Source organism: Monodelphis domestica, chromosome 4 (assembly GCF_027887165.1).
Source record: "Monodelphis domestica isolate mMonDom1 chromosome 4, mMonDom1.pri, whole genome shotgun sequence".
In the NCBI taxonomy this organism is placed as follows: Eukaryota; Metazoa; Chordata; class Mammalia; order Didelphimorphia; family Didelphidae; genus Monodelphis; species Monodelphis domestica.
In genome coordinates this window covers 410,756,311-410,782,340 of record NC_077230.1, presented here as the reverse complement: position 1 = coordinate 410,782,340, position 26,030 = coordinate 410,756,311, and the positions used below count along the sequence as shown (strand labels likewise).

At 47.0% G+C, this 26,030-nt stretch overlaps 1 protein-coding gene across 1 annotated transcript in view; it reads left to right on the top strand.

Annotated features, from left to right (window-relative positions):
• PRDM16 (PR/SET domain 16) overlaps nt 1–26,030 on the top strand; it is an 86,056-nt gene that overhangs the window by 7,607 nt on the left and 52,419 nt on the right. Inside the window, exons 2-6 of the mRNA XM_056826201.1 lie at nt 6,179–6,321; nt 8,403–8,641; nt 11,958–12,105; nt 14,522–14,675; nt 21,950–23,354. Coding sequence (XP_056682179.1) covers nt 6,179–6,321; nt 8,403–8,641; nt 11,958–12,105; nt 14,522–14,675; nt 21,950–23,354 — 2,089 coding nt within the window. The remainder of the gene's footprint in view (nt 1–6,178; nt 6,322–8,402; nt 8,642–11,957; nt 12,106–14,521; nt 14,676–21,949; nt 23,355–26,030) is intronic.

Here is a 26,030-nt window from a genome sequence, read left to right as displayed (position 1 = left end):
TTTTCCCTTTCCCTCCCCTCCTCACTTTAATTCCTCTCTTTCTCTTCTCCTGTTTCTCCCCTTCTCTCTATCTCTGTTCTTTTCTCTCTCTCTTCCCCCTCTCTGTTCTCCTCTATCTTTCAGTCCTCTTTTCTTCTCTCCCTTTCCCTCTCTCCCTCCTTTCTCCCTCTTCTCTCTCTTTAATTCTTTTCTTCCTTCTCTCTCTTCCTCTCTCCCTTTCTCCCCTGTCACTCCCCTTTTCTCTCACTCCCTCTCCTCTCCCCTCTCTCCTCTCTGTAGTCTCTCTCCCTCTTCCCCCCTCCAGGGTCCAATGTAGACTAGAATAATAGGCAGAGTATAATCCCAACTTCTTTCTTTCCCACTTTCAGCCCATTATCTGTGACATAATGGAAAGAATTTACAGATTTGGTCGCTGGAAGTTTTGAGTTCATATCCAACCTCTATCACTTACTAACTGTGTGACCTTAGACAAGTCCCTTTAGCTGGCTGGCTGGGCCTGAATTTTTCTGATATTTAATATGAAAGGGTTGGACCAGCTGGCCTCTAAGATCCCTCCTAGCTCCAAGTCCATCCACCCTCCTATTCTCTGTTTTCTTGGCTGTTTTTCCAAATACATCAAAGCTTAATTATTAATAAAATAAATTTCGGGGTTCTTTGATGTCTTACAGTTCTGTGTCTTACAGTATGGGGAATGATCAGAAAAGGAGAATTGGAAGAAAATGCATTAGCCAGCTTGAGTGCTGAGTCCAATTATCTCATTTCATAGTGGGAAAGAACCCAGTGCCTAAAGAATTAAAGAGTCCAGGGGGCAGCTTGGTGGCTTTGTAGATTGAGAGCCAGGCCAAGAGTCAGGAGGTCCTGGGTTCAAATATGACCTCAGATACTTCCTAGTTGTGTGACCCTGGGCAATCCACTTAACTCCCATTGCCTAGTCCTTACTACTCTTCTGCCTTGGAACCAGTACACAAAATCGATTCTAAGACAGAAGGGAAGGGGTTTAAAGGGGAAAAAAATTAAAGAGCCCAACAAAGATTAGAACACAAGTTTTTAGGGAAACTAGATGGCTAAGTGGAGAGAGAGGGAAGGTCCTGGATTCAAATTTGACCTTAGCTACTTCCTAACTGTGTGGACCTTGGGCAAGCCACCTAAACCCAATCTCCTAACTCTTATGGCTCTTCTGCCTTGGAACCGATACTAGTATCAATTCTAAGACATAAAGTATGGATTTAAGAAAAATAAAGAAAACACAAATTTTCTGACTCCTAACCTAATCAATTGATCAACAATCATTTACTAAGCATATTATCAATTATTAAACATGTGCCAGACAGTGCTGGAAAACAGAAACAAAGATGCAACAACACCTGCCTTCAGGGAGCTGACATTCTATCAGGAAAAGGAAGTGATTAATGTAGCCCTCTTTTATCTTCAGCATGCAGTTCCTAAATGATGTAAAACAAATTAACCAATGAGAGAAAGTTTTAGCATCTCCAAACAGATTTATTAGAGAAAATATTGGATCCCGATCATTCCTTTCTTTCCCCAAATTGGAGTTAAAGGTTGTATCCTAAGTAGCATTTGACTCTTTAAAGTAAATACTAGCCAAAGATTGGGAGGAATCTCATAAGATTTAGGTTTTTTTCTTTTCTGTATTTGTATATTGTTCAGATGAACTCAAGGGAGGGAATAGCCAGAGAAGGAGAGCCCCAGGATAGTTTCCCAAATCCAGAATCTTCTTCCATGTCGATTTTGGATGGGATGACCAATAACATCTGAACAGAGCAGCCCAGTTCTGGACTGAGAGCACCCCTATGGAGTTGAGGGGTGGGGGTGAGGCAGGGAACATCCGTGAAGTCCATCCTTGTCGCCAATTTCATTCCACTCCAGATGCTATCAAACTGAGTCAGACAGAATAAGAAGCAAACTGAGTCCTCCAGCTTGGATGGGTGCAGCTCCCAAGGACCTCTGGTCGGTTTCCTGATTGTCCCCGTGCTTCTGTTCTATCTTGTCTGCCCACGGTTGTCCTATTTTATTTTATCCATAAATCATCAAGCAAAAATAATGGAAGAATTTATAACCTAGAAGAGAAAGAGAAAGAGAGAGAGAGAGAGAGAGAGAGAGAGAGAGAGAGAGAGAGAGAGAGAGAGAGAGAGAGAGAAAGAGAATAAATATAAATGTCTCATCTCAGAAAGATTCCAGCCCAGGATGTTGGAATAAACTCCTGTGATGATCTCAAATGCTAGCATCTTCACACAGCCTACGGGGACGATAGCCTCTGATCAAGCTGCCCAGGAAGCAGTCATCCAGACAGTTAGGGGGGCCCCAAGGAGGTGGGATGATGACAGTGAGCTGGTCAAAAATTCTCTCCTGCCTGCTTTGTTACATTTCTTCCAACCCCAGAGGAGCAACAGGGCTGTGCAAAAATGAACTCCCTAAAATGAGGATATGAAGCAATCCTATTCATCACAGACACGCAGCCTGGTACAATGAACCAAACTTGTAATCAGGCCCCTGAGTTAAAATCTCACCCCTCATCTTGATCTTGAGTGATTTTTTGGGAAAATCTCAGATTACTTCTCTTTAAAAGTTGGAGGTTGCAGTCGATGACCTCTAAGGTCCCTTCTCACTAGAAGGGTGGCTTAGGGGATAAAGAGCTGACCCTGGAGACAGGAAGATCTGAGTTCAATTCCTTCATCAGACACTTATTGCTGTATGACCCTGGGCAAGTCACTTCACTTTGTTTGCCTCAGTTTCCTCATCTGTAAAATGAGTTAGAGAAGGAAATCAATGGCAAACCACTCCAATATCTTACCTGAGTGAGTCATTTCACTCTGTTTGCCTCAGTTTCTGCATCTGTAAAATAAGCTAGAGAAAGAAATGGCAAACCACTTCAATATCTTATCTGGGTGACCCTGGACAAGTCTGTTTGCCTCTGTTTCCTCATCTATTAAAATGAACTAGAGAAGAAAATGGCAAACAGCTCCAAGATCTTTGCCAAGAAAACTCCAAATGGGATCATGAAGAGTTAGGCATAGCTTAAAATTACTGAATAACAAAAAGATCCTGTCTGGTGCTAAAAACAATGATCCTATGATCCACTTTTTTTTTAAAAGTACTAACATTGAAATCAGGAGGTATATATTAGAGTCTTTCCTGAGCTATTTTACTGATTTGAGTGATTTTTGGCAAGTTGCTCTTCCCCTCTAGGCTTCAGTTTTATTCTCTGTAAATGTGGGGAGTTGGACCAGACAACCTTAAATGTCAACTTTAATTCTAGCCCTAAACCAATCAGGTTATGATCTCTTCTTCTATTTTTTTCTAATGATTCTAATTCTAATTCTAATGATTCTCATGATTCTAATTCTAAAAAAATTCTAATGATCCTCACTTTACAGAAGAACCTCCTCCTAAAAGTGTGTAAATTGTTTTTTAATCATTTTTAAACCCTTATCTTCAGTCTTAGAATGAATATTGTGTATTGGTTCCAAGGCAGAAGAGCGGTAAGGGATAGGAAATGGGGATTAAGTGACTTGCCCAGGGTCACACAGCTAGGAAAGATCTGAGGTCAAATTTGAACCCAGGACCTCCCTTACTTGATCTGGCTTTCTATCCACTAAGCCACAGAGGTTCCTTTTAATCATATTTTAAGTGACATGAAGAGAATTTGATGTCTTCAGAATTTCAGGGTGAATTATACCCATTACACAAGCACACACAATCCATCACAATTTTTTCCTCTTCAGTTTGTCTCTGTTTACCAGACATTATTGCTGAATAATAGAAGGTTTTCTTTAATATAATCCCTGAGGAAAGCTCCAGACCTCCCTAACTACTCAGTGATTTTTGGTAATTCATGGAGACCCTTGATATATTTTTTCACAAGTCACGAATTCTAGGACTGGAAGAAGCAGTAGAAATTACCCAATACAAGCCCTTTGTTAACCATATGTGGAAATTGTGGTACTTGGAATAAGAATACAAGAGAGGAAAAGTAAATGTCTACAGTCACCCCAACTAAGGCAATTGCAGAACAAGAACGAGAGTCCATATCTCCTGACCTTCCATCCTGTGAACTTGCCACATACGCTATTACTTCTCCATTCCTTTTAAATGTCAACAAAGTTGCTTCTGTTTTCTAGTTTGTTGCATTTTCCAGAACGACTGTATGGTTTAGGAGTATAGAATCACAGCTAGAGAGAGGTGAAGGACCTGGACCAGTCCTGCACCTTTCCTTTTACAGAGGAGAAAACCAAAGACTCCAGGGAGATCCAGTGACTTGCCCAAGGTCACACGGAGAGTCAGTAGTAAGGCTAGAATTTGGACCTGGATCTTCCGTGTCCCAACCCCTACTCTTTCTTCAAGAGCATCTCACCATCCCAAAGACTTATCCTTGTCCTCTAGAGAGAGGGGAGAGGTACACAGATCAGGGGGAAAGGGAACAGCAAACCACTCCATCGTCCTTGCCAAGAACACCCATGGCTTGTTATGGTCCATGGGGCCGAAGAGTCAGACACGACTGAGCGACTGAACAACAACGCAAGTCTGAGTCCGAGGAGGGATCTCTAAGGTCCCTTCCAGTCCTGCATCAGAAAACTCCCAACCTATACTTTTATAGAAAGCAGAACAGTCTTCTTTGTTGCCTGACTTCCATGGGTCTGTCTCCCCTGACCAGAGTCCTATTGGGCCAACCATTGGACAAATGAAAATGGAGGGCATAGAAGGAGAGACTTTGGTCCTCAGGATGAGAAGCCGAAGAGTGAGGGAAAACCTTGGCTGCTGCCTCATGGGAGTGGGAGGGGGATGGAGAGCACAGGACACTGTAAGGCAGCTGCTAGGAACAGAACCAAGCCATCTGGTCCCTTTCTGCCTTCATGAATTTCATGACAATTAAGTGCTAAGCTCCATTATTTCCACTTACTTAGATAGGTGAATGGGACCTTAAAGGTACCCTCTTTTTAATACATGGAGAAACTGAGGAATGGGGGGGATGAAATGATTTTTCCTGAGCCACATAACCATTAAGCATCTCAGGCAGGATTTGAACTCAGGTCTTCCTGACTCAAGGACAAGTCAAGTCAAGGCATTCTTAATCCTTCATCAGCCCAGGGCCAAATCTTGTCATGTCTCTTATGCACATCCCCTTCTCTCCACTCATATAGCATAACTGTAGCTGAGGTCCTCATCACTGTTTACATGGACCATTGCAAAAGCCTCCCAACTGGTCACTCGGCTTCAGGTTCATCCTCATTTCAACCCGTCCTCCACTCAATCGCCAAAGTGGTTTGGATTTTTTAAACCTTCGCCTTCCGGCTTAGAGTAAATATCGTATATTGGTTCCAAGGCAGAAAGAGGTAAGGGCTAGGCCATGGGGGTGAAGTGACTTGCCCAGGGTCACACAGCTGGAAAGTGTCTGAGACCAAATTTTGAACCCTTGACCTCCCGTCTCAATCCACTGATCCCCCTGACAAAATGTTTTTAGTAATAATAATAAAAATACTTAGGGGCAGCTAGGTAGCTCAGTGGATCAAGACAAGAAGTCAAGAGTTCAAATTTGGCCTCAGATACTTCCTAGATGGATGACCCTGGGCAAGTCACTTAACCCTCGTTGCCTAACCTTTACCACTTTTCTGTCTAAGAACCAATATCCAGTTATTGATTCTAACTAGAAGGTAAGGATTTTTTAAAAATATATTTTATATTAATATATTATATTAATTAGTTAATTAATATTAATATATCATATATAATAATGATAAATCTATTAAATATATTTATATAGCACCTACTATGTGCCAGGCACTGAGCTAAGCACTCTACAGTCATCATCTCATTGGGTTTTCACAGCCATCCTATCAACTATTCCCACTTTACGGAGGGAGAACTCATTCGCTGAATCCCCCCTCCTGTGCCTCAGTTTCCTTCTCTGTAAAATCTGCATTAGTAGCCCCATTTAGCCTACATTTGAGGAGTCATGCAGCTAGTGTGCATAAACGTGTGGTAGAAATGTTAGCTGTCGTTATTTGGTGGAGGAGAAACCTGAGGGCCGGATGATGGCCTCGGACTTGCCCCTGGGCAGCCAGCTAATCAATCCCTTGGATGCAGGGAGATAGCCGTATCTAGACTGTCCTTTGGGAAAGCGCAGGCCCCTTTGGGAATGCCTCTCCTTTTCCCCCTCCAGGGGGCTGCCCCACCCCGGCCCCAAATGCTCGTGGGCAGCCTCCAAGCCAGAGCCTGGACGTCTGGGGCCAGACAGAAGTCCGTGCCCCGGCCCAGAGGGAGCAGGCCCGGGCCTTGGCCCTTTGCTGCCCAGCAGCTGTGGCTGTAAGAACGTTGAATTGCAGAATAGATTTCCAGCCCAGGGGTGGGGGCCGGGCAGGGGGGTGGGGGGGGCTGAGGGGGGAGGGCGGGGGGGGGGGGCCTGAGGAGGCGGCTCAGTGGAAGGGAGGCCGGCCGGCGGATGGCCCAGGCCCCCTCGCAGAAGTCGCTGTGCTGGAAAATGTACAGCTCCAAGTGGATTGTTTGGCTTGGCACGGGGCTCAGGATGCTGCCTTGTAAACTTAATAATAGCTGCCCCCTTTTTAATTTGTTTGACCTCGGTGACAATAATTTATTATATGCATTAGATGGCTCGCTCGCTCCTCGCTCTCGCTCGCTTTCTCGGCTCCCAAACAAAGTGCTTGGCTCGGGTTTTCTCTCCCTGCTCCCGGGCCGCTGGAGGCAGGAGGGAAGGAGAGCTGAGAAGACCCAGACGGCTTTCAGCCCTGGTTTGGAAGGCAGCGGAGGAGGCCCCTTCACACTTATCAGGCTTCCCTCGGGCCGCCCGGCCGGCCCAGGAGAGGCCCAGCCTCAAGGGTCCGGGAGGCCACACGGAGCCCCAGCCTCCTCCGAGGGCAGAGAAGGCCGGCGAGCAGCGGGAAGGGCCCCACGCGGCACTGAGGCCAGCCCCCTCACCGGACCAATGAAGGGGCGAAAGAGAGAGGCAGGACTGGAAACCGGGGCTCCGGCCACTCCGGCCCGCTCTCCGGGTCCCCTCTATTGCCCGGACCAGCAAAGGGCAGGGTCGAGTCCCAGACGGGCCACCTGGCCAGGGCCTGGAAGGCAGTTGTGGGCTAGCCAAGTGTGGATGAAATCCATGAGGCCCTTCGGAACCTGGGACCCAGAGTCCTAGGAGGAGCCCTCCAGCTGGCCTCCACAGGCCTTTCTTGCCTGGCTACTGTGGGGTGGGCAGAACGGCGCCATACATGGGGAGCTGGCCTCAGAGCCACAGACGCTGCCCTTCACGTCCTGCCTTGGTCACCTATTGGGTGTCAGACCTTAGGGAGGGGCGGAGAGTGGAAGGGAAGAAGGGAGGAAGGGAGGGGGGGAAGAGAGAGAGAGAGAGAGAGAGAGAGAGAGAGAGAGAGAGAGAGAGAGAGAGAGAGAGAGAGAGAGAGAGAGAGAGAGAGAGAGAGAGAGAGAGAGAAAGGGAAAGAAAGACAGACAGACAGACAGACAGAGACAGAGAGAGATAGACAAAGACAGACAGAGACAGAGAGACAGACAGAGACAGAGACAGAGAGAAAGGGAGAGAGAGAGGGAGAGAGGGAGATGGAAAGAGAGATGGAGAGAGAAAGAGAGGCAAAGACAGAGAGAAATGGAGAGAGAGACAGAGACAGAGAGAGACAAAGAGACAGAGACAGAGAAAGACAAAGAGACAGAGAGAGAGGGAGAGAGAAAGAGAGAGACAGTGAGAGAGAGATGGAAAGAGACAGACAGACAGAGAGAAAAATGGAGAAAGAGAGAGATGCAGAGAGACAGAGACAGAGAGGGAGGGAGAGAAGGAGGGAGAGTAGCTAATATTTCTATAGCATCTGCTATGTGCCAGGTGCTATACTAAACAAATATAACAAATATTATCTCATTTGATCCTCAGAAGAACCCAGGAGGTGGGAGCTATTATTATCCCCACTTTACAGATGAGGAAACTGAGGCAGACAAGGGTTGACTGAGTTACCCAGGTTCACACAGCTAGTCAGTGTCTGAGTTCAGAACTCCCTGCCCAGAGTTCTGTGGCCAGTTGTGCCACCTCACTGCTGTATCGCTATCTGTATCTGTCTATATCCTCTATGGCATATGATACATGTAGAAACATTTTATACATACAATCCACGTGAATGTGTGGATATACAGGTGCATACGTGTATAGTGCATGTGTGCATACACCTGTATACACACACATAGATTGGTCTATTATTTGTATGTGTGTTGTAGGCATTTTGCAGGCATTTGTGCCCTCTACTGAAATGGAAGCTCACTGCCCCACTCTGGGTACTGGTGTCCCCAAGGCCTGGCACAGAGCGGGCACTTACTACCCATTGAATCAATTGATCGGTTGATTGATTGTTTATTGATCAATTGATCAGACTGGTGAGATTTCCCAGCATGCCTTCCTCTTTCTTGCAGAGGATCGCACGTTCCGCTGTGAGGAATGCGACGAGCTCTTCCAGTCGAAGCTAGATCTCCGGCGGCATAAGAAGTACACCTGCACCTCCGTCAACACCCTCTACGAGACCCTGAATGAGGAGATCAAGCAGGAGGGGGTCAGCGATGGGCAGATCCATGAGTGCAAAGACTGTGAGAGGATGTTTCCCAATAAGTACAGGTACCATCTCTCTGCTGGCCCAGGATGGCCCCAAAGGGAAGGAAATGTGCAAAGCCCTGCTTCTGGGTTCCCCATCCCCAACCCAATGAGGCTTTCTACTCCCAGCCTTCTGGACCATCTTCCCCGGAGCCCTTCCTGGGAGCCTGACCCAGAGCATCATAAAAAGAGAGCTAGAAGGGGCCCCGGGAAGTCATCAAGTCCAAACCTGCCCATTGTACAGAGGAGAAAACTGAAGCCCAGAGGGGTGATGTCGACTAGTATCCATGAAGCACCCCATGTGCCAGGCACCGTGCTAGAACCTGAGGATGCAAAGAAAGACCTCAAAAAAGTCTTTGCTCTCAAGGCACATTGCAGGTGCTTTAAAAAACGCTTGGCACCTTGGCTTAGAGATTTAAAACCGTTATTCTGAAAGGGGGTCCATAGGCTTCACCCAGAGAGCCAGAGAAGCCCATGAATCACAAAAGGGAGAGACCTGCTGAATGCTAAAAATCCCCTTCCAAAGGCCAATCTGTGAGATGGAGGAAGCCGGGATGGCAGTGCCCCTCTGTACTTAGCCCCATGAGAAGGAAGAGCAGGACTGAAAGCTGGGAGTGGGGACACCTTAGCTCCAACCCCCCTCACTTTATAGAGAGGGAACCTGATACCAACAGACATAAAGTGATAGCAGTCACCCAGATTGAAAAGCATCAAAAATGTAGAAAAATGTGGGCTCTCATTGTTCTTTGAAGCCTCAAGTCAAATCTGGCATCAGTTGACCCTGGCCAAGTCACTTAACCCCAATTACCTAGCCCTTCCTGCTCTTCTGCCTTGTAACTGATACTTAGAATCAATTCTAAGACAGAAAAGGTTTAAAAAGTGTTTTAATTTTTTAAAAAATATGCCTCAGGCTCTTCCTAAGCTGGATGACCTTGGGCAAGTCACTTAACCACCATTGCCTAGTCTTAACCATTCTTCTACCTTGGAAGAGCCAATAATTAGAATTGATTATAAGACAGAGTTTAAAAAAAATTTTTTTAATTAAAAAAATTCTGCCCTCTGGCATTTCCTAAGCTAGGTGACCTTGGGCAAGTCACTCAATCACCATTGCCTAGCCTTTACTGCTCTTCTGCCTTGGAACTAATACCTCATATGGATTCCAAGACAAAAGGTAAAGGTTAAAAGAAAAAAATTCTAGAACTAAGAATCCCAAGCCTCCCAAGTGCCTTTGTTGAACTAAAGGTTGGACTTTTTTTTGTCTGTACAGAGTGCTTTGCAAATTGTAAGTTAATAAAAGCTACCATTTATTTAGTGCTTTACAAATATCATCCCATTTGAGATTCACAATAACCCTCGGAGATTGGGGCTATTTTTATCCCCATTTTACAGATGGGGAAATTAAGGCAGAGGTTAAATGACTTGCCCTGGGTCACACAACTAAGGATTTGAATTCAGATCTGACTCCAGACCAACTCAGTTCACTTGGGAACACAAACTCTCCATCCTTAACAGATGACTGAGAAAATAAATGTTTCGCCAAATCCCCCAAGATGCTTTCCCAGTAAGCACTATTCAAGTGTCTGTGTTTTCTTTAAATAAACACATAAATCACAATTACCGATGGGGTGGGAGGGGGGAGAAGATACAATTTCCTGATGCTAAAAAGCCCAGAGTTTCTCTATCAGAATGGATTATTAGTCTCTGTAATTAACGGGCCATGATGTATTACTGTGTTCCTCATTAAGATTAACAATCATAACACATGAGCAAAGGAGAATGTCCCAGGAGACCCGGCGGATTAGAAACCACTCATTTATCCAAACAGGACTTGGCCATTCTGGGCAGCTGTGCTCTCCCACCTTATCAGAGTCTCCTTTCTAGTGGCGCTCGTTTGCTGCTAACTTTGATGAGCAGCCCCCCCCCCCCCCACACACACACATGAGCACCCAGATCCCCCTCCATCCTGACCTGTTCCTTAGAGCCTAGTGGTTAGGGCAGGCGATATGGGGAGCCCACATTCTACTCCCAGCCTTGGCAGTGATTCCCTCTGAGGGACCCAATCAGATCCTCCCTATTTCCAGATCCCCAATTATACAGGAACAAACAAGAGAGAGTAGGTCCTAATGGATAGAAATGGCTTTGGAGTCAGGAAGAGCTAAGTTCAAAGTCCTACCTCCGCCATCTTGGCTGTATGACTTTGGACAAGTTCTTTGACTCTTTTATTTTTTAACTCTTATCTTCCATCTGTGGATTGGTTCCAAGACAGAAAAGGGATAAGGGCAAGGCAGTGGAGGTTCAGGGTCACCCAGCTAGGAAGTGTCTGAAGCCAGATTTGAACCCAGGACCTCCCATCTCTAGGTCTGCCTCTCAGTCCCAAAAGGCACCTTGCTGTCTCTTAATGCCTCTCTAAGACTATAAATTGTAGAATAGGTATAATGCAGTCATGGTAAAGGAGTTTCCCACCCAAGATTTCTCCACACCCCTGAAATCACAGAGCTGTGAAAAGCAGAATATCATATGGGATACGGAGCTGGGTTTGAAGGTAGGAACATTTGAGTTCAAATCCTGCCTCAGGCATTTTCTGATGGTGTGACCTTGGACAAATCACATGACCCTCATGTGCCTCTGTTTCCTTTTCTGAAAAATGGATGACCAATATTTCTAGTAGTTTCCAGTTCCAGACTCCATGCCCTTATTCTCTCCCCACTTTCCTTCTAACAAAGGAAGTTGGGAAGATGCTGTTCAGCAAACATTCTATGGTTTAAATGAAATGGCCATTAAACTAGCCCTTCTGACTTTCAAATCCTGAGATTCTGTGAATTTCTCATTGCAAAACAATTTAATTCCGGTCAATTCAGCAAAGATGTTTAAAGCTCCTACTATTTGCCAAAGACTCCACCAGATAGTGGGGCTGCAGAGACAAAAACGAAAACGTTCCCAACCCTCGAGGATCTGGTGGAGAGTCTGTTGAGAAGAGCAGAACTATGGTAGTGATCGCCAGACCTAGGGGGATCTGTCTAGATTGGATGGTGCTCCAGAGAAGAGCATTGCCTGGGACAGCTAGGTGGTTGAATGGATAGGGGTCCAGGCCAAGAGATGGAAGGTCCTGGGTTCAAATGTAGCCTCACTGGGTGACCCTGGACAAGTCACTTACCCCCATTGCCTCATCCTTAGAACCAATATACAATGTCGATTCTAAGAGAGAAGGTAAAGGTTTAAAACAAAAGATCATTCCTCTTCCCACACTCCTTGGCTGGTGAGGAGTCAGTGGCCTTTGTGGCTCTTCTCCCCCAAAGTGAGCCTACAGGTCAGTGACCTCTCCCTTCTCTCCGATGCCCAGCTTAGAACAGCACATGATCATCCACACGGAGGAGCGGGAGTACAAGTGTGACCAGTGCCCCAAGGCCTTCAACTGGAAGTCCAACCTGATTCGCCACCAGATGTCCCATGACAGTGGAAAGCGGTTTGAATGTGAAAACTGTGTAAAGGTAAGTTGGAGGAGGTGGGGAGGCATCACCGAGTGGGGGAGGCTGGGGAACCCCGTGAACATCCTTCCATCCAAACCATGGAAAGGAATGGAGCCCCAGGCTCCATTGAAGGCCTCCCCTCTGCCCACCCCACAACAAGACATGACCCATAAGACACCATCCCTGTCTTCAGGGAGTTCAGAGTAGAGTTAGGGAAGTAGGACATTCCAAGATGACTCAACCATAAAAGCACCATCTACCTGTGTGACCCTGGGTAAGTCACTTAACCCCATTGCCTAGCCCTTGCCACTCTTCTGCCTTGGAACCAATACACAGTATTGATTCTAAGGCAGAAAGGAAGGGTTAAAAAAAGGAAAAAGCACCATCTAAACCCAATAGTAAGGCATTAGAGCATGACTGGTCCAAGTCCTGCCCTGATTAGACCTAGACCTCCATTCCTTGAGGTCATCAATGTGGAATTCTATGATGCCGTGTCATCAATACATCAATCAGCCAATTAGCCATTAATAATAACTGACCATGTAAGCTCTCAGAGACAACCCCCCCAAAAAAAACTTATATTCTAATGGGGAAGATCTGAATCGAAATCAGCTAGATACATCATAGGGAAGGTAGTCTCAGAGCTCCTACAGAAAGGGAGCCAGGAGAGAGAGGTGAGAAGAAAGATGGCAGCCCACCCCATACCCACACACATACATAGATGGACATCAGAGGATTGCTGAAGCCAGCTCTCTCAGGTGAGTCGATTGTTAAATGTTTTAAGGGGAGGATTTGTACCTCAGAAATCAATACATGCTACAAGTCAGCTTAGGAAAAAGTGATGGAGAAAAATTTTAAGAATGCAAATTGAACTTAAAAGTAGGTCCTTTTTTCTGGAGAGCTTGTTGTTAAACATTTAGCTGCATACTCTTAGATATAATACAAAGTTGAATAATGGTTGGAAATGGTAGAGAAAGGGCTGTTACCAGGCATTTGGGGATTTGCCAAATCCCAGATTCCCAGAGTTACAAGAACCCATCCTTGAAGTGAGACCTATCTTTGCAACATTCCACACAACATCATACTTCAATAATGACTGGAAGGAGATTCAGTTCTCCTTCGCATGAAGGCCTCCAATGAGGGGTGACTCCCTACTTCCAGTGGCAGCCCTTTCCACTTATGGGCAGCTTTCATTGTTAGGAAGTCCAAGTCTGGCTCACAGCAACTCCAAGCTGTTGGACCCTCCAGACCTAGAACAACAAGGCTAACCGCCATCTTGAGCGACAGCCTTCCAATGAAGGGCAGAGGTCTTGGCCATAGTAGTTCAGAGAAGGGGAATCGTCTGCTGGTTGGGAGCCATCATGGAAGTCTTCATGGGAGGTGGGCTTTGAGCGGGGCTTTGAGTAGTGGATAGGATTTTTAAAAGACAGATTCCAGGCTACCATGATGGAATGAGTCATTTCCTCTGAATCTCATCTAGCTTTCCTAGAGACCATTAACCTAATAATGGCTACTGTCTTAAGAGAGATACTAAGTTCCCTCTGAATTCACTTGGTCTCCTCACTGGTGGTACAAGCTTAAATCTGTCGTTCCCCAGTTGGTAGCACCTTGTAGTCTTCCCTGAGCTCCAGTGGCCCATCCCAATGGCCAGAAGCCCATTGTTGATTGGGTTACCTGGTACTTATCTAGGGTTGGGGTCCTCCTGCCTCCAGGAAAAAGACTGAGCCAAAGACCTTAGATTTGGGGCCTCTTATAAATGGCGGCCTTGAGCCAAGAGAGATTCCATCTGTCTGGAAATCACAGTGGGCTACTTGATTTTTTATGACAAGCTAACACAGATCTCACCACAGTTGGTCCACCCACAGTGAGCGGGTAGACCTGCCAGTCTGGGTTTCCTTCCCCAGGAAACTGGGTCATTGGATTGGAATGGGGATGGGGGAAGGGAAGAAGAGAGACTGATAGATTCTCAAATACCCTTCCCCACTGACTTTTTATTGATGATTATGCAATATAGGGAGTCAGAACCCTGAGTTCAGATTTGGGTTCAAATATGAACAAAGTCGATATTTTCTGAGTGATTCATTTAATTTGGTTAGATTCATCAAGATATTTGTTAATCTCAAAAAAAAAGATATTTGTTGATCTCTTATATCCTGCATAGCACTTAGTCTCAGTTTACCCATTTGTAAACTAGGGATAGTAATCCTTACAGTTGTTAATGCCTAATTCCTAATCCTTGAAGTCTCTCATTTGGGTTTCTGGGAGGATGGGGCCTTTTAAAGTAGCCCCCAGCACAAGCTGGGGCCAGAAGAAGGACAATTCAGGGGACAGGATGGCATTCAATATGGAGCAGAAGACACAGTGTGACTAAGAAGACCTCCTTGTTCCCCCATTCCCCAATCCACCCACCTTGGACTCAAACCGCTTCCTCCCCCAGGTCTTTACGGACCCCAGCAACCTCCAGAGGCACATCCGCTCCCAGCACGTGGGTGCCCGGGCTCATGCCTGCCCAGACTGCGGGAAGACCTTTGCCACCTCATCCGGCCTCAAACAGCACAAGCATATCCACAGCACGGTGAAACCTTTCATATGTAAGTTGTCATGGGGGTGACTGGCTGGCTAGCCAGCAGGGTAATAGACTCATCCTGAAAGGCTCCCTGGCTGGGGTTCTAGCTCTTTCTCCTTCTCCCCAGCGAGCTGGGGCTCTAATTGTGGAGTCAGAGAACACGATGAGATTCCTCAGTGGCACCCTCATCCACCCCAGCACCCCCTTCTTCCCCCTTCTTCCCCCTTCTCCTTTACCAGATTCCTGTTTTTTCAGAAAACATTCAGGGCAATTTCTGAATTTTCTGACAAGTTAAAAGCCCCATCTCCCAGAATCCTCATGGTGCCACTGTGCCCTCTCTCCTCCTCCTCTCTCTGCCCCCTCCTCCTCTTTTTATTTCCTCTCTGGTCCCTTGATTTGGCCACTCTCTTTCTATCCCCTACTTATATAATTTTTTTTTTGCCTTCTCTGGGGTTTTATACTTCAATAATAACTGGAAGGAGACTCAGTTCTCCTCTGAGCCTGGGTCCCAAGTCTCCCACTCCTGCTGGGCTCTCCCCACAAGCAGAACTCCAAACAGGATGAGGAATGTGAATGAATGAATGAGTGAATGAATGAATGGATGAATGAATGAATGAATGAATGAATGAATGAATGAATGAATGGAAAAAGCACTTAGTAAATGCTATGTGCCCAACACGGTGCTAAATACTGGAAATAGACAGAAAAACAAAGACAGTCAGGATGCTCCACGTTTCTCCCTCCTCCATCCTCTGCCCTGATGTCACTAGAGGTAGGAGGGAGAAAGTCCAAGGTGTATTTGGCCCCTGGTGCCCCCTCTTCCACCCTGCCAGACTCACCCTGCTTCCCCCACCAGCCCAGAGCCGCAATCAGGTGTGTGCATCAGCATCAGCACATTTCTGGCCCGCAGTCTTGTTTTTTAAGCTACCAGCCAAACTTTCTCCTGGGCAGGACGTAGGTGAAAAAATAAACAAAGTGCCCCGACGGGCCCCCTCCCAGACCTTGGGGAAAGGCAGTGGCAGGGCAGCTCTCAATGAGCCTCAGTCCCTGCTGGGAGAGACTGTTTCCTCTGGGACGGAAGCCCAGGGCAGAGATGGGAGAGGTAGGGGCAGGGGGATGGTGGCAGGGGAGTGGGGGGAGGGAGGACGTCTAATCTGGGGAGGGGGAGGCCAGGGGACCTTCTTGGAGGAGATCTTTGGCTTTTAAAAGAGAAGATGATGATTTTTTAAGCACCAGTAATTGTTCTGTGTGATGAGGGCATGAGATATCTGAGTGAGTCTGAGACTCTAAGCTGGCCCTTAAAATGAAATCATGCGTCACATTCAGAAGTGACTCCCTCTCTGGCTAGTCCTGCTCAGATCATATTAACATTCACTAACCATCTATTTTCTATTATTATTTTAATATATTATTAATTAATTAATATTAAATGGAGGCAGCTGGGTGGCTCAGTGGTTTGAAAGCCAGACCTAGAAACAGGAGGTCCTGGGTTCAAATCTGACCTCGGACACTTCCTAGCTGGGTGACCCTGGGCAAGTCACTTAGCCCCGGTGCCTAGCCCTGACCCGTCTTCTGCCTTGGAAGGGTATTGATTCTAAGAGGGAAGGTAAAGGTTTAAAAGAGAAAACAAGTCAGTCCCAAGATGTCGGACTTTCCAAGAGCGCCCAAGACCCACTGGTTGCCTAGTGCTGATGGATGGAGGAGGGGGCATGCGGGAGAGAAGGGGTCAGAGAAGAAGTGAGGCTTCCCTCCCACCCGGCTCCTCGGCCTTCTACCCACTTGCATGCCATCTGACCTGGGCTTCTTGCTAAGGGGATCAGGCTAATGAGAAAACCCCCAACGGGGCCTGGCTGTGTTTAGACGCATTTCACAACACAGCTGTAGATGCGATGAGATTCGACGTGCAGAAGAAACCTTTCCCGTGTTCCACACCGCTCCGTAGCCTCCTCTGGCCCAGGCCAAAGGAATTAGAGGGAGGTTTAAGGAAGGGGGGGCCATTTGCCACCCCCCCCTCACGCACACCTTGGGAAGGAAAACACACAAATCACTCGAAATACATCCGATGGTAGCACTTGGGAAGAGCATCGGCTCCTTCCATCCTGACCCAGCACCATGGCTCGGGGGGGGGGGGGTGCCCCATCCGGGACGCAGGCCTCCCTAGGAGGCCACGCTGCCAGGACACGCAAGGACACGCTACATGTCAAAGGCACGCGTGCATACACAGAGAGGCGCAGAGCCCCGGGCTCTCTACGGAAAGGGTCTATTGGTTTCTTGTCTCACCAAGCACACAGAGCCCAGCAACTACGGTTTCCTGATCAGGGTCCCAGAGGATAAAGGGATGTGGAGAGCGTATCGTGGCGGAGAGGAAGGAGGGGAGGGCCATCGAGGGGAACAGGGGAGAGGTGGGAGTCATTTCAGTTTTGAGCGAGTCTGCCAGCCTCTGTGTTGGGGCCCTCCACTCTCTAGGGGAAGGTCAAGAGGAGGAAGAGGAAAGAAGAGCCAGATGGGCGTCTTTGGGCCAGAGACGTGAGCAGGCAGGGATGCCTGATAAGGAAAGCCAGCGAGGGGACTTGGGGCAGGAAGGCTGGGCTGGCTGGAAACCAGTAGGGCTGCTTCCACCTTTGCAAGGGGCCTCTGAGAGTCTGATTTGGGAGGTTGTACCCAGACTGCGGGGCATCTGCCATCCCTCTCTGCTTCCCATGGGCAGGGCTGCCTGTGAGCCAGTCACCACCCTAAGGCAAACAGCATCTGGGTTGGCCTGAGTGGATACAACCCTGTTCTTCCCCAGAATCCATCCCAAACCTCCAGGATGTCACCCTCCTTAAAGAGTTTTCTTTGGCAGGAACACAAGAGCCTTGGGGGCCTCTCCCAGGGCCTCCAGTTTCCTCCATGCCCACATGCCTAACTAAGCCTCACTTGTAGGAGTGGGAAGCGATGGCACAAACAATCTCTGCCCAAGCAGGGCTGCAGGCACCAAATGGGAGGCCCCCTCTTGAGCCTTTTGGCCCCTGGCACAGAATTCTGCTCCAAGCCACATTTTTAGTGTTAAGAATTGCAAATCTCTAATGAAACCCTGACAGAGGGCTAAGTGTAGACCTCTAAGTGTGCACAGCTAGAGTGTTGGTACACATTTGGCCATTTACTTATTGAGATAGAAGGTCTGGCTTCTTTCCTTGCTAAAGGCAAGGGCTGGTCTGAGGAATATTTATAGAACTATCCCTGTGGAGGGGCAGCAGCAACTCACTGTAAGCAGGAGAGAAAGACAGACAGACAGACAGACAGACAGACAGACAGACAGACAGACAGACAGACAGAAACAGAGACAGGGAGGGAGAGGGATGGAGAGACAGATAGACAAAGAGACAGAGACAGAAAGACAGAGAGAGACAGGGAGAGGCAGACAGAGAAACAGAGAGACAGGGAGGCAAGGGAAAGGGAAGAGAGAGAGAGAGAGAGAGAGAGAGAGAGAGAGAGAGAGAGAGAGAGAGAGAGAGAGAGAGAGAGAGAGAGAGAGAGAGAGAGAGAGAGAGAGAGAGAGAGATGGAGGGAGGGAGAAATTCCCAGGTAAAATAGTATTACACCAGGTGAGTGAGGATTTGTGGTGAGAGTTAGACATGGCTGACATTGTTCTACTGGGGCTTTATTTAGGAGGCAATTGTCTTGGTGTGTGTGTGTGTGTGTGAGAGAGAGAGAGAGAGAGAGAGAGAGAGAGAGAGAGAGAGAGAGAGAGAGAGAGAGAGAGAGGAGAGAGATGAGAGTGAGAAGGGAAGAGAAACAAAAGAGAATGTCAGTGAAAATGAGAAAAAGAATAAAAAATGAAATGAGAATAAAAGAGAGAATAAAGAGAGAAAGAATCAGAGGAAATGAAAATGAGAAATAAAAGTGAAGGGGAAATGATTCTGAGAGAATATAAGAAAAAGAAAGGAGATAGGGATGAGTGAGCGAAAATGAGAGAAAAACTTAAGAAAGGGGACAAGGAAGGTAATGAGAGGGAATGAGAATGAGAGAGGAATGAGAACGAAAAACAGAGAAAGGGAATGAGAAAAAATACAAGAGAGGGAATCTAAATGGAAGGAGAGAGAGAAGAAAGTATATATTTTGTTATTAACTCCCTTCCTCATTTTAGAAAAACAAGAGGAAAGGGAAAATAAAATATGCTTGTAGACAGGTTCATTTCACATGCCAGTGGGAAAGAGCAGAAAGATAAAATCTGGTCTCAGCTACTTTGTCCTAATGTCTTACCCTCTATCTGATGTTGTCCTTTCCTGTTGAGAGAGCAGGCAGAGTCATGCCTGGCTCCTGAAGTGGCTCAATGTGCCTGGGGTAGCTTTCCTGGTTCACTTAGGGTCTCCAGGTCTGTACTTATATCACTCATCAGATGCTTTTTAGCTATCAACTCCCCCACTCTAGCCTCCCCCTTCTGACTTCAACTGACCTCTTCTTTCTCCCACTAGCATCCTATTTGCCATCTCTACTCAGTTTGCTATTTTTCTTTGTCACCAAAAAGCACAAGAACTTAGGTCCCCAGACATTGAAAGGAAGGAAAAAATAAAAGAGGAAAAGAAATGAAGGAAAGAAAGGAGGAAGGAAGGCTAGGAAGGAAGGCTAGGAAGGAAGGAAGGAAGGAAGGAAGGAAGGAAGGAAGGAAGGAAGGAAGGAAGGAAGGAAGGAAGGGGGGAGGGAGGGAGAGAGGAAAGAGATGGAAAAAGAGATTGAATGTAATTCTCCTTCCGGTCACTGTTCTTTTTATACAGTGCTCAAAAATTAAAGGGAGAAATGAGAGAGTGAAAACATTTGGAAAAATAAACTATTAGAAAGTGGATGAAAAATCCATTGTGTCCAATCCAATCTTAACACCAATTGTGTCAACAACTACAATTAAAACAAAAGTTGGGAGAGGACACAGCTTAAGGCCTGGGATGCTGGTTCTCCATATTAGACTTCCGTTTTTTGGAAATGATGGAGCCATGACCTCCTGTAGGCATATTCCATTGGTTTCATGTCTCTCTCCGAGGAAATCCTTTTATTCAGCAGAAAAGATGCAGTTCATTCCTAGTGCCAGTTTCTCCTAGAGGCAGAAAGGTTGGCATTAGCAGGTGACATTATCACCTCCATTCTCCAGTGGGGAAAATTGAAGTGCAAAAATTAAGCATCTTAGAAATAGAAAGCTCAGGAGTCTTTGTGGGGATGAGAAATAAATTCAATTCATGGTCCTGTGTATGGTCACACAGTCCTTCTTATCCCAGCTTGCCTCTGAGGATCCATTCCCTTTCTCCCCACAACTCCTACACATGAATGTTATGTGAGTCCAAACCCAAGAAATTAAGCCATAGGTATGAGTCTCAAGAGGATTAAATTGGCACCCTTCTTTTCCTAAGAATGTTAAGAGACAAAATAGCATAATGCATAGAATGCTGGACTTATGAAACAGAAGGACCTGAATTCCAATTCCCCCTTTTCATACTTCCTTTGTGATCCCTGGACAATCTGCCTAACCTTCCCAAGCCTCAGTTTCCTCATCTGCAAAATAAGGATAATAATAACACCTATTGGCTGGTTGTGAGACTCCAATGAGATTTTTGTAAAGCACCTGCAAGTATCCAAGGGCTATTTAAATGCCAGAGTTGTCATTATTTTATGCAAAGGATCTATGATTTCATCAGCATAGGGAACTCCCATTGTGGGATTTCTTTTCACCTGCACAGGTCACAATCAATCTGTGACTTAATAACTCATAACAATTTAAGGTTTTATAAAAAATGCTCTCTGTGTTATAGTATTAATGGCATTTCTATAATGCTTTGAGATTTGCAGTGCCCCTTACCTATGTCATCTCACTTGTTACTCAGCCATCTCTGTGGATATAGATGCTATTATTATCCCCACTTTACAAATAAGGCAGCTGAGGGTCAGGGAGATTAGAGGTGATTTAAAAGGACAGCTAAGTCACTCAGTGAATGGAGAGTCAGGTCTGGAGTTGGGAGGTCCTGGATTCAAATCTGCCCTCAGACATTCCCTAGCTGTGTGACTCTGGATAAATCAGTTTACCCCCATTGCCTTAGCACCCTTCTGCCTTGGAACCAATACATAGTATTTATTCCAAGATGGAAAGTAAAGATTATTAACAAAAGGTAATGTAAAGGGGAGGGGGGGGCAACTAGGTGACTCAGTGGATAGAGAGCTAGACCCGGAGAGGGGAAGTCCTGGGCTCAAATCTGCCCTCAGACATTCCCTAGCTGTGTGACTCTGGATAAATCAGTTTACCCCCATTGCCTTAGCACCCTTCTGCCTTGGAACCAATACATAGTATTTATTCCAAGATGGAAAGTAAAGATTATTAACAAAAGGTAATGTAAAGGGGGGGGGGCAACTAGGTGACTCAGTGGATAGAGAGCTAGACCCGGAGAGGGGAAGTCCTGGGTTCAAATCTGACCTCAGACACTTGTTAGCTGCGTGACTCTAGGCAAATCATTTCACCCCCATTACTTAGCCCTGTGATAGCAAACCTTTGGCACATGTGCCAAAGATGGCATGTAGAGAGACCTCTTTGTGGGCACACACCACCTGCCAGAGTTAGTTACTAGAAAGGCAGAGTGACTCTGTGGAGCTGCTACCTTCCCCTTCTCCACTGCACCTCCTAGCCCCTCTGCCCAGCAGCCCAATGGAAGTGCTTACTCCTTCCTCTGAGTGGAGTACCCTCACCACTCCCCTCCCTTTCTCCTTCCCCTGTCTGGGTTAAGGCCATAAGGTGGGGGTATGGCATACAGTCTCTAAAAGATTCTAAAAGGTTGGCCATCACTGAACCAGCCCTGAGCACCATTCTGCATTGGAACCGATGCTTAGTATTGATTTCAAGATGGAAGGCAAGGGTTTATAACAACAAGTAGCATAAGGATAGGGGCTGGGAGGCAAGCAGGTGACTCTGGATAGAGAGCTAGACCTGGAGAGGGGAGGTCCTAGGTTCAAATCTGACCTCAGACACTTCCTATAAATGTGTTGCTCTGGAACTAATGAGTAGTATTGATTCTAAAATGGAAGGTAAGGATCTAAAAACAAAAACCATTAAAGGGTCAAGGTCACACTGCTAGGAAGTATGTGGGGCAAGATTCCAACCAAGGGCTCTGACTCCAAGTTCACTGCCCCTTGGGGGAAGCTCAGAAGAAGACAAGCAGCCAACCCATCCCTCCTGCAGCCCTCCGCGGTGGCCCTTGTGCCGGGCCGCCCCCAGCCCACTCCCCAGCAGAGATTTTCACGGTAATTTCATATTGCTTTTGTCTTTGGTTTCTGCTGATGTTTTAGGTGAGGTCTGCCACAAATCCTACACACAGTTCTCCAACCTCTGTCGCCACAAACGGATGCACGCCGACTGCCGGACCCAGATCAAGTGCAAAGACTGTGGCCAAATGTTCAGCACTACCTCCTCTCTCAACAAGCACCGGCGCTTCTGCGAGGGCAAGAATCATTACAACCCGGGGGGCATCTTTGCCCCGGCCTTACCTTTGACGCCGAGCTCCATGATGGACAAGTCCAAACCGTCTCCCAACCTCAACCACGCCGGCCTTGGCTTCAATGACTACTTCCCCTCCAGACCGCATCCCGGGGGCCTGCCCTTCTCCACGGCCCCTCCAGCGTTCCCCGCCCTCACTCCAGGATTCCCGGGGATTTTCCCTCCGTCCTTGTACCCCAGACCGCCTTTGCTACCTCCCACCCCGCTGCTCAAGAGCCCTCTCAACCACACCCAAGATGCCAAGCTCCCGAGCCCGCTGGGCAACCCTGCGCTGCCCCTGATCTCAGCGGTCAGCAACAGCAGCCAGAGCGTGTCTGTGGAGGAGAAATTCGAGGGGGGGCTGGAGAACTCCTACCTGGAGAAGCTGAAGGCGAGGAACAGCGACATGTCAGACGGCAGCGACTTCGAGGACGTGAACACCACCACCGGGACGGACCTGGACACCACCACGGGGACCGGTTCGGACCTGGACAGCGACGTGGACAGCGACCGGGACAAGACCAAGGACAAGAGCAAACCGACTGAGAGCAAACCGGACTTTGTCAGTGGCTCAGTGGCTCCTGGGGCCCCGAACAGCATCAACGAGGTCCCCGTCTTCTATTCCCAGCATTCCTTCTTCCCTCCACCCGAAGAGCAGCTACTACCTACATCCGGAGCGGCCAACGACTCCATCAAGGCCATCGCCTCCATTGCAGAGAAATACTTCGGCCCGGGCTTCATGGGAATGCAGGAGAAAAAGATGGGCTCTCTCCCCTATCATTCCATGTTCCCATTTCAGTTCCTCCCCAACTTCCCCCACTCGCTCTATCCCTTCACGGACCGCACCCTGAACCATAACTTGCTGGTCAAAGCCGAACCAAAGTCTCCCCGAGATCTCCACAAGGTGGGCAGCACCAGCTCCGAGTCCCCTTTCGATCTCACCACCAAACCAAAAGAGATGAAGCCCATCTTGCCCGCCCCCAAGATCGTCCCCCCAGCCCAAGCTTCTGGAGAGGAACAGCCTTTGGACTTGAGCATTGGAAACCGGATCCGGGCCAGTCAGAACGGAGGAAGGGAACCCCGGAAAAACCACATTTACGGGGAGAGGAAACTCCTTCCTAGTGAGATGTTGCCCAAGATTTCGCCATCCCAGCTCCCTCAACAGCCTTCCCTGCACTACGCCAAGCCATCGCCTTTCTTCATGGACCCAATATACAGGTATTAACATACCCTGCCCTCACTCTGTCCACATCCCGGCTGGGTGCTTCGCTCTGAGGGGACAGCTTGGGAGGAGATGGGATCGGAAGTGGGATGGAAAGGCAGAAGTGGGATGGAAAGGCGCGTGTTCTTTTGTCTCTAGAGGGGACCCCAAGAGAACTCCCAAGTTGTTTGGCAGACAGCTGAAGCTTGCTAGCAGGGCCTGGGCAGCCAAAGCCCCTAAATGGGGCTCTCTCCAAGTAGCAGGTCAGCTTTCTGGTTGCCATTAGTGCCCTCCAGGCTCTGTGCTAGCCCCCAAGACACAAAGGCCAAATAGCAACCCGTCCTTATCCTCAATAAGCTTATGTGCTACCCTAGAAAAACACAAACTGTCTACATAGACGAAATACAACTTATTTGGCCGAGGGAGACCCCCAAAGTTTCTTTAGAGAATCCTCGTCCTTCAGCATGAGGGGGCATTCCTTACTGAGCCAGTGTTGGACATAGGGAGCATCAGAGGATATCCCACCACCACTCAGGAAGCATTTCCATTTGAGAAGGCAGCTTAGAAGTGCCTTCTAGGGGAATGTTTGCTCTCAAAGGAAATAATAAGAATTATTATTATTATTATAAATATAATAATAAATTATAATAATGGGGTATATGTATGTACATATGCATGTGTACATGTACATGTATGTTATATACATGTGTTGGTTTGTTGTGTGTGCATATATGTGTTATATTGTATATTTGTATATGTATATACATACTGTGTTATTGTATTCTGTGTATGTGCATATACATGAATGTGTGTATATGTGTATTTATATAGGGATATATTTGGCATACATGTGTTATATTACATGTGTGTTATAGTTTATATACACATATGTGCACATGTGTGTTGTGTGCCTGTTGTGTGTGGTTATATTATATAATGTAACTTAATTACATTATATAATGTGATTATATAATGTAACATAATTACTACAATATAACATGATATATAATTTTATATATACACATGCACAAAGTTTCTATACAGAGTAACTTCCAAGGAAAGTGCCACACCTGCTGGGGGAGAGGTAGGTCATTAAAGGTTTTTTGGAGAAGGGAGGGGCACTTGATTTGATCCTTGACATGAACTTAGGACTGCAAGAAGCCACAATGAGAAAGGAAATCATCTGAACCATGTGCAAAGACCTGGAATTTGAATCTAGTCCCAAGTACTTACTAGCTGTGTAGCCCTGGGCAAGTCACTTCACTTCTCCCTGCCTCAGTTTCTTTATCTGTAACAGAGGGGTAAAAGGGCTTAGCCCCCAAGATTGTAGTGAGAATTAAATGAGCTAATCAGTATCAAGCACTTACTTAACCCAATCCTTGGCACACAGTAAGTGCTATATAAATGTCAGCCCTTATTAATATGAAGTCAGTCTGGAAAGCCAGGGTGGAGGCAGGTTGTAAAGGGTTTTCAGAGTCCAAGAGAGATGTTTTCGCTTTTCCCTAAAGGTGCTAAGGAGCTCCTGAACTTGAGGACTGAGGGCAGAAAGACCAAACTAGGGCTGGTGGCCAAGTGAGGAAATGTGCTGTGATTCTGGGGGTTGCCATGAAAAATGGGGAGATCCTGGCATATCCCAAACACTTTCAGAGCCCAGGCAGCTTTGCCTGGAGCTTTCTCCAAGTGTTCTCCCTCATTTCCCCTCCCTGGAGGCCAGGTTTTTTCTAAGCTCTTCTCCAGCTGCTTCTCTTGTTTCTTTTTTCACTTCCACAAAAGGGAGCCAGCCTCTGCTCTTCCCAACCCCTAGGGCCTCTTTCATTCCCTGCCTTGTTTCCTCCCCTGAATGTTATCCATTTCTCCCCATCATAGTGCCTTGGACTGCAGCATCCAATCTCAAGCCCTGGAAATGTATAGGTCCATTCTTCCAGATCCCTTCTAAAATGATCCCTTTCTTCTCTGACAAGCAATCACTTGCTGAGAGCCCCCACCCTATATTTTCCATTGCTTGCCCAGAAAGGAGCAAAGCAAAGGTTAGTTAATTAAGACCACAAGGGATCAAGGCAGAATTGAATGGGAATGTTGCCTTATTCCTTGGGTGACAAGTCAGTTCTCTCTTATTTTTGCCTTCTCCCTTCCCTATTTCCCCCTCTTCTGTTAACTTCTGTCCCTCTCAAAAGCCCAGACCGGTATGTAGATTGGGGGCACAATCTAGATTTAAAATAGGAAGAGACCTCAGGGACCAGCTGGCCTGATTCTATCATTTTGCAGAGAAAGAAACTGAAGCCCAGAGAAAGTGATTTACCCTAAGTCACATAGATAATTAATGGTAGGATTCAAACTGAGGTCCCATCGACTCCTAATTCAATGTTCTTGACACAGCTATGAAAGAGAGTGAGTAAAAGAGACATCAACCTTTTTTTCCCTCCCAATCTACTTCAAATCCTGCTTGACTTACAAGGGAGTGATGGCACAGTGGGAAAGAAGTTGAATTTGAAATGTTTCTTTTTCTGTAAAATGAGTTTAGCTCCATGACTTATAGCCTTGTTGGCGAACCTATGGCATGCATGCCAAAGGGGACTTTGTCCCCCTCTCCATGCACAGGACATTCCTCACTTCATTTGCCCCTCTGCCCAGCAGCCCAAAGGGAACTCTTCCTCCCTCCCTTGTCTTGGGTAAGGGGGTGGCTCACTTATGGC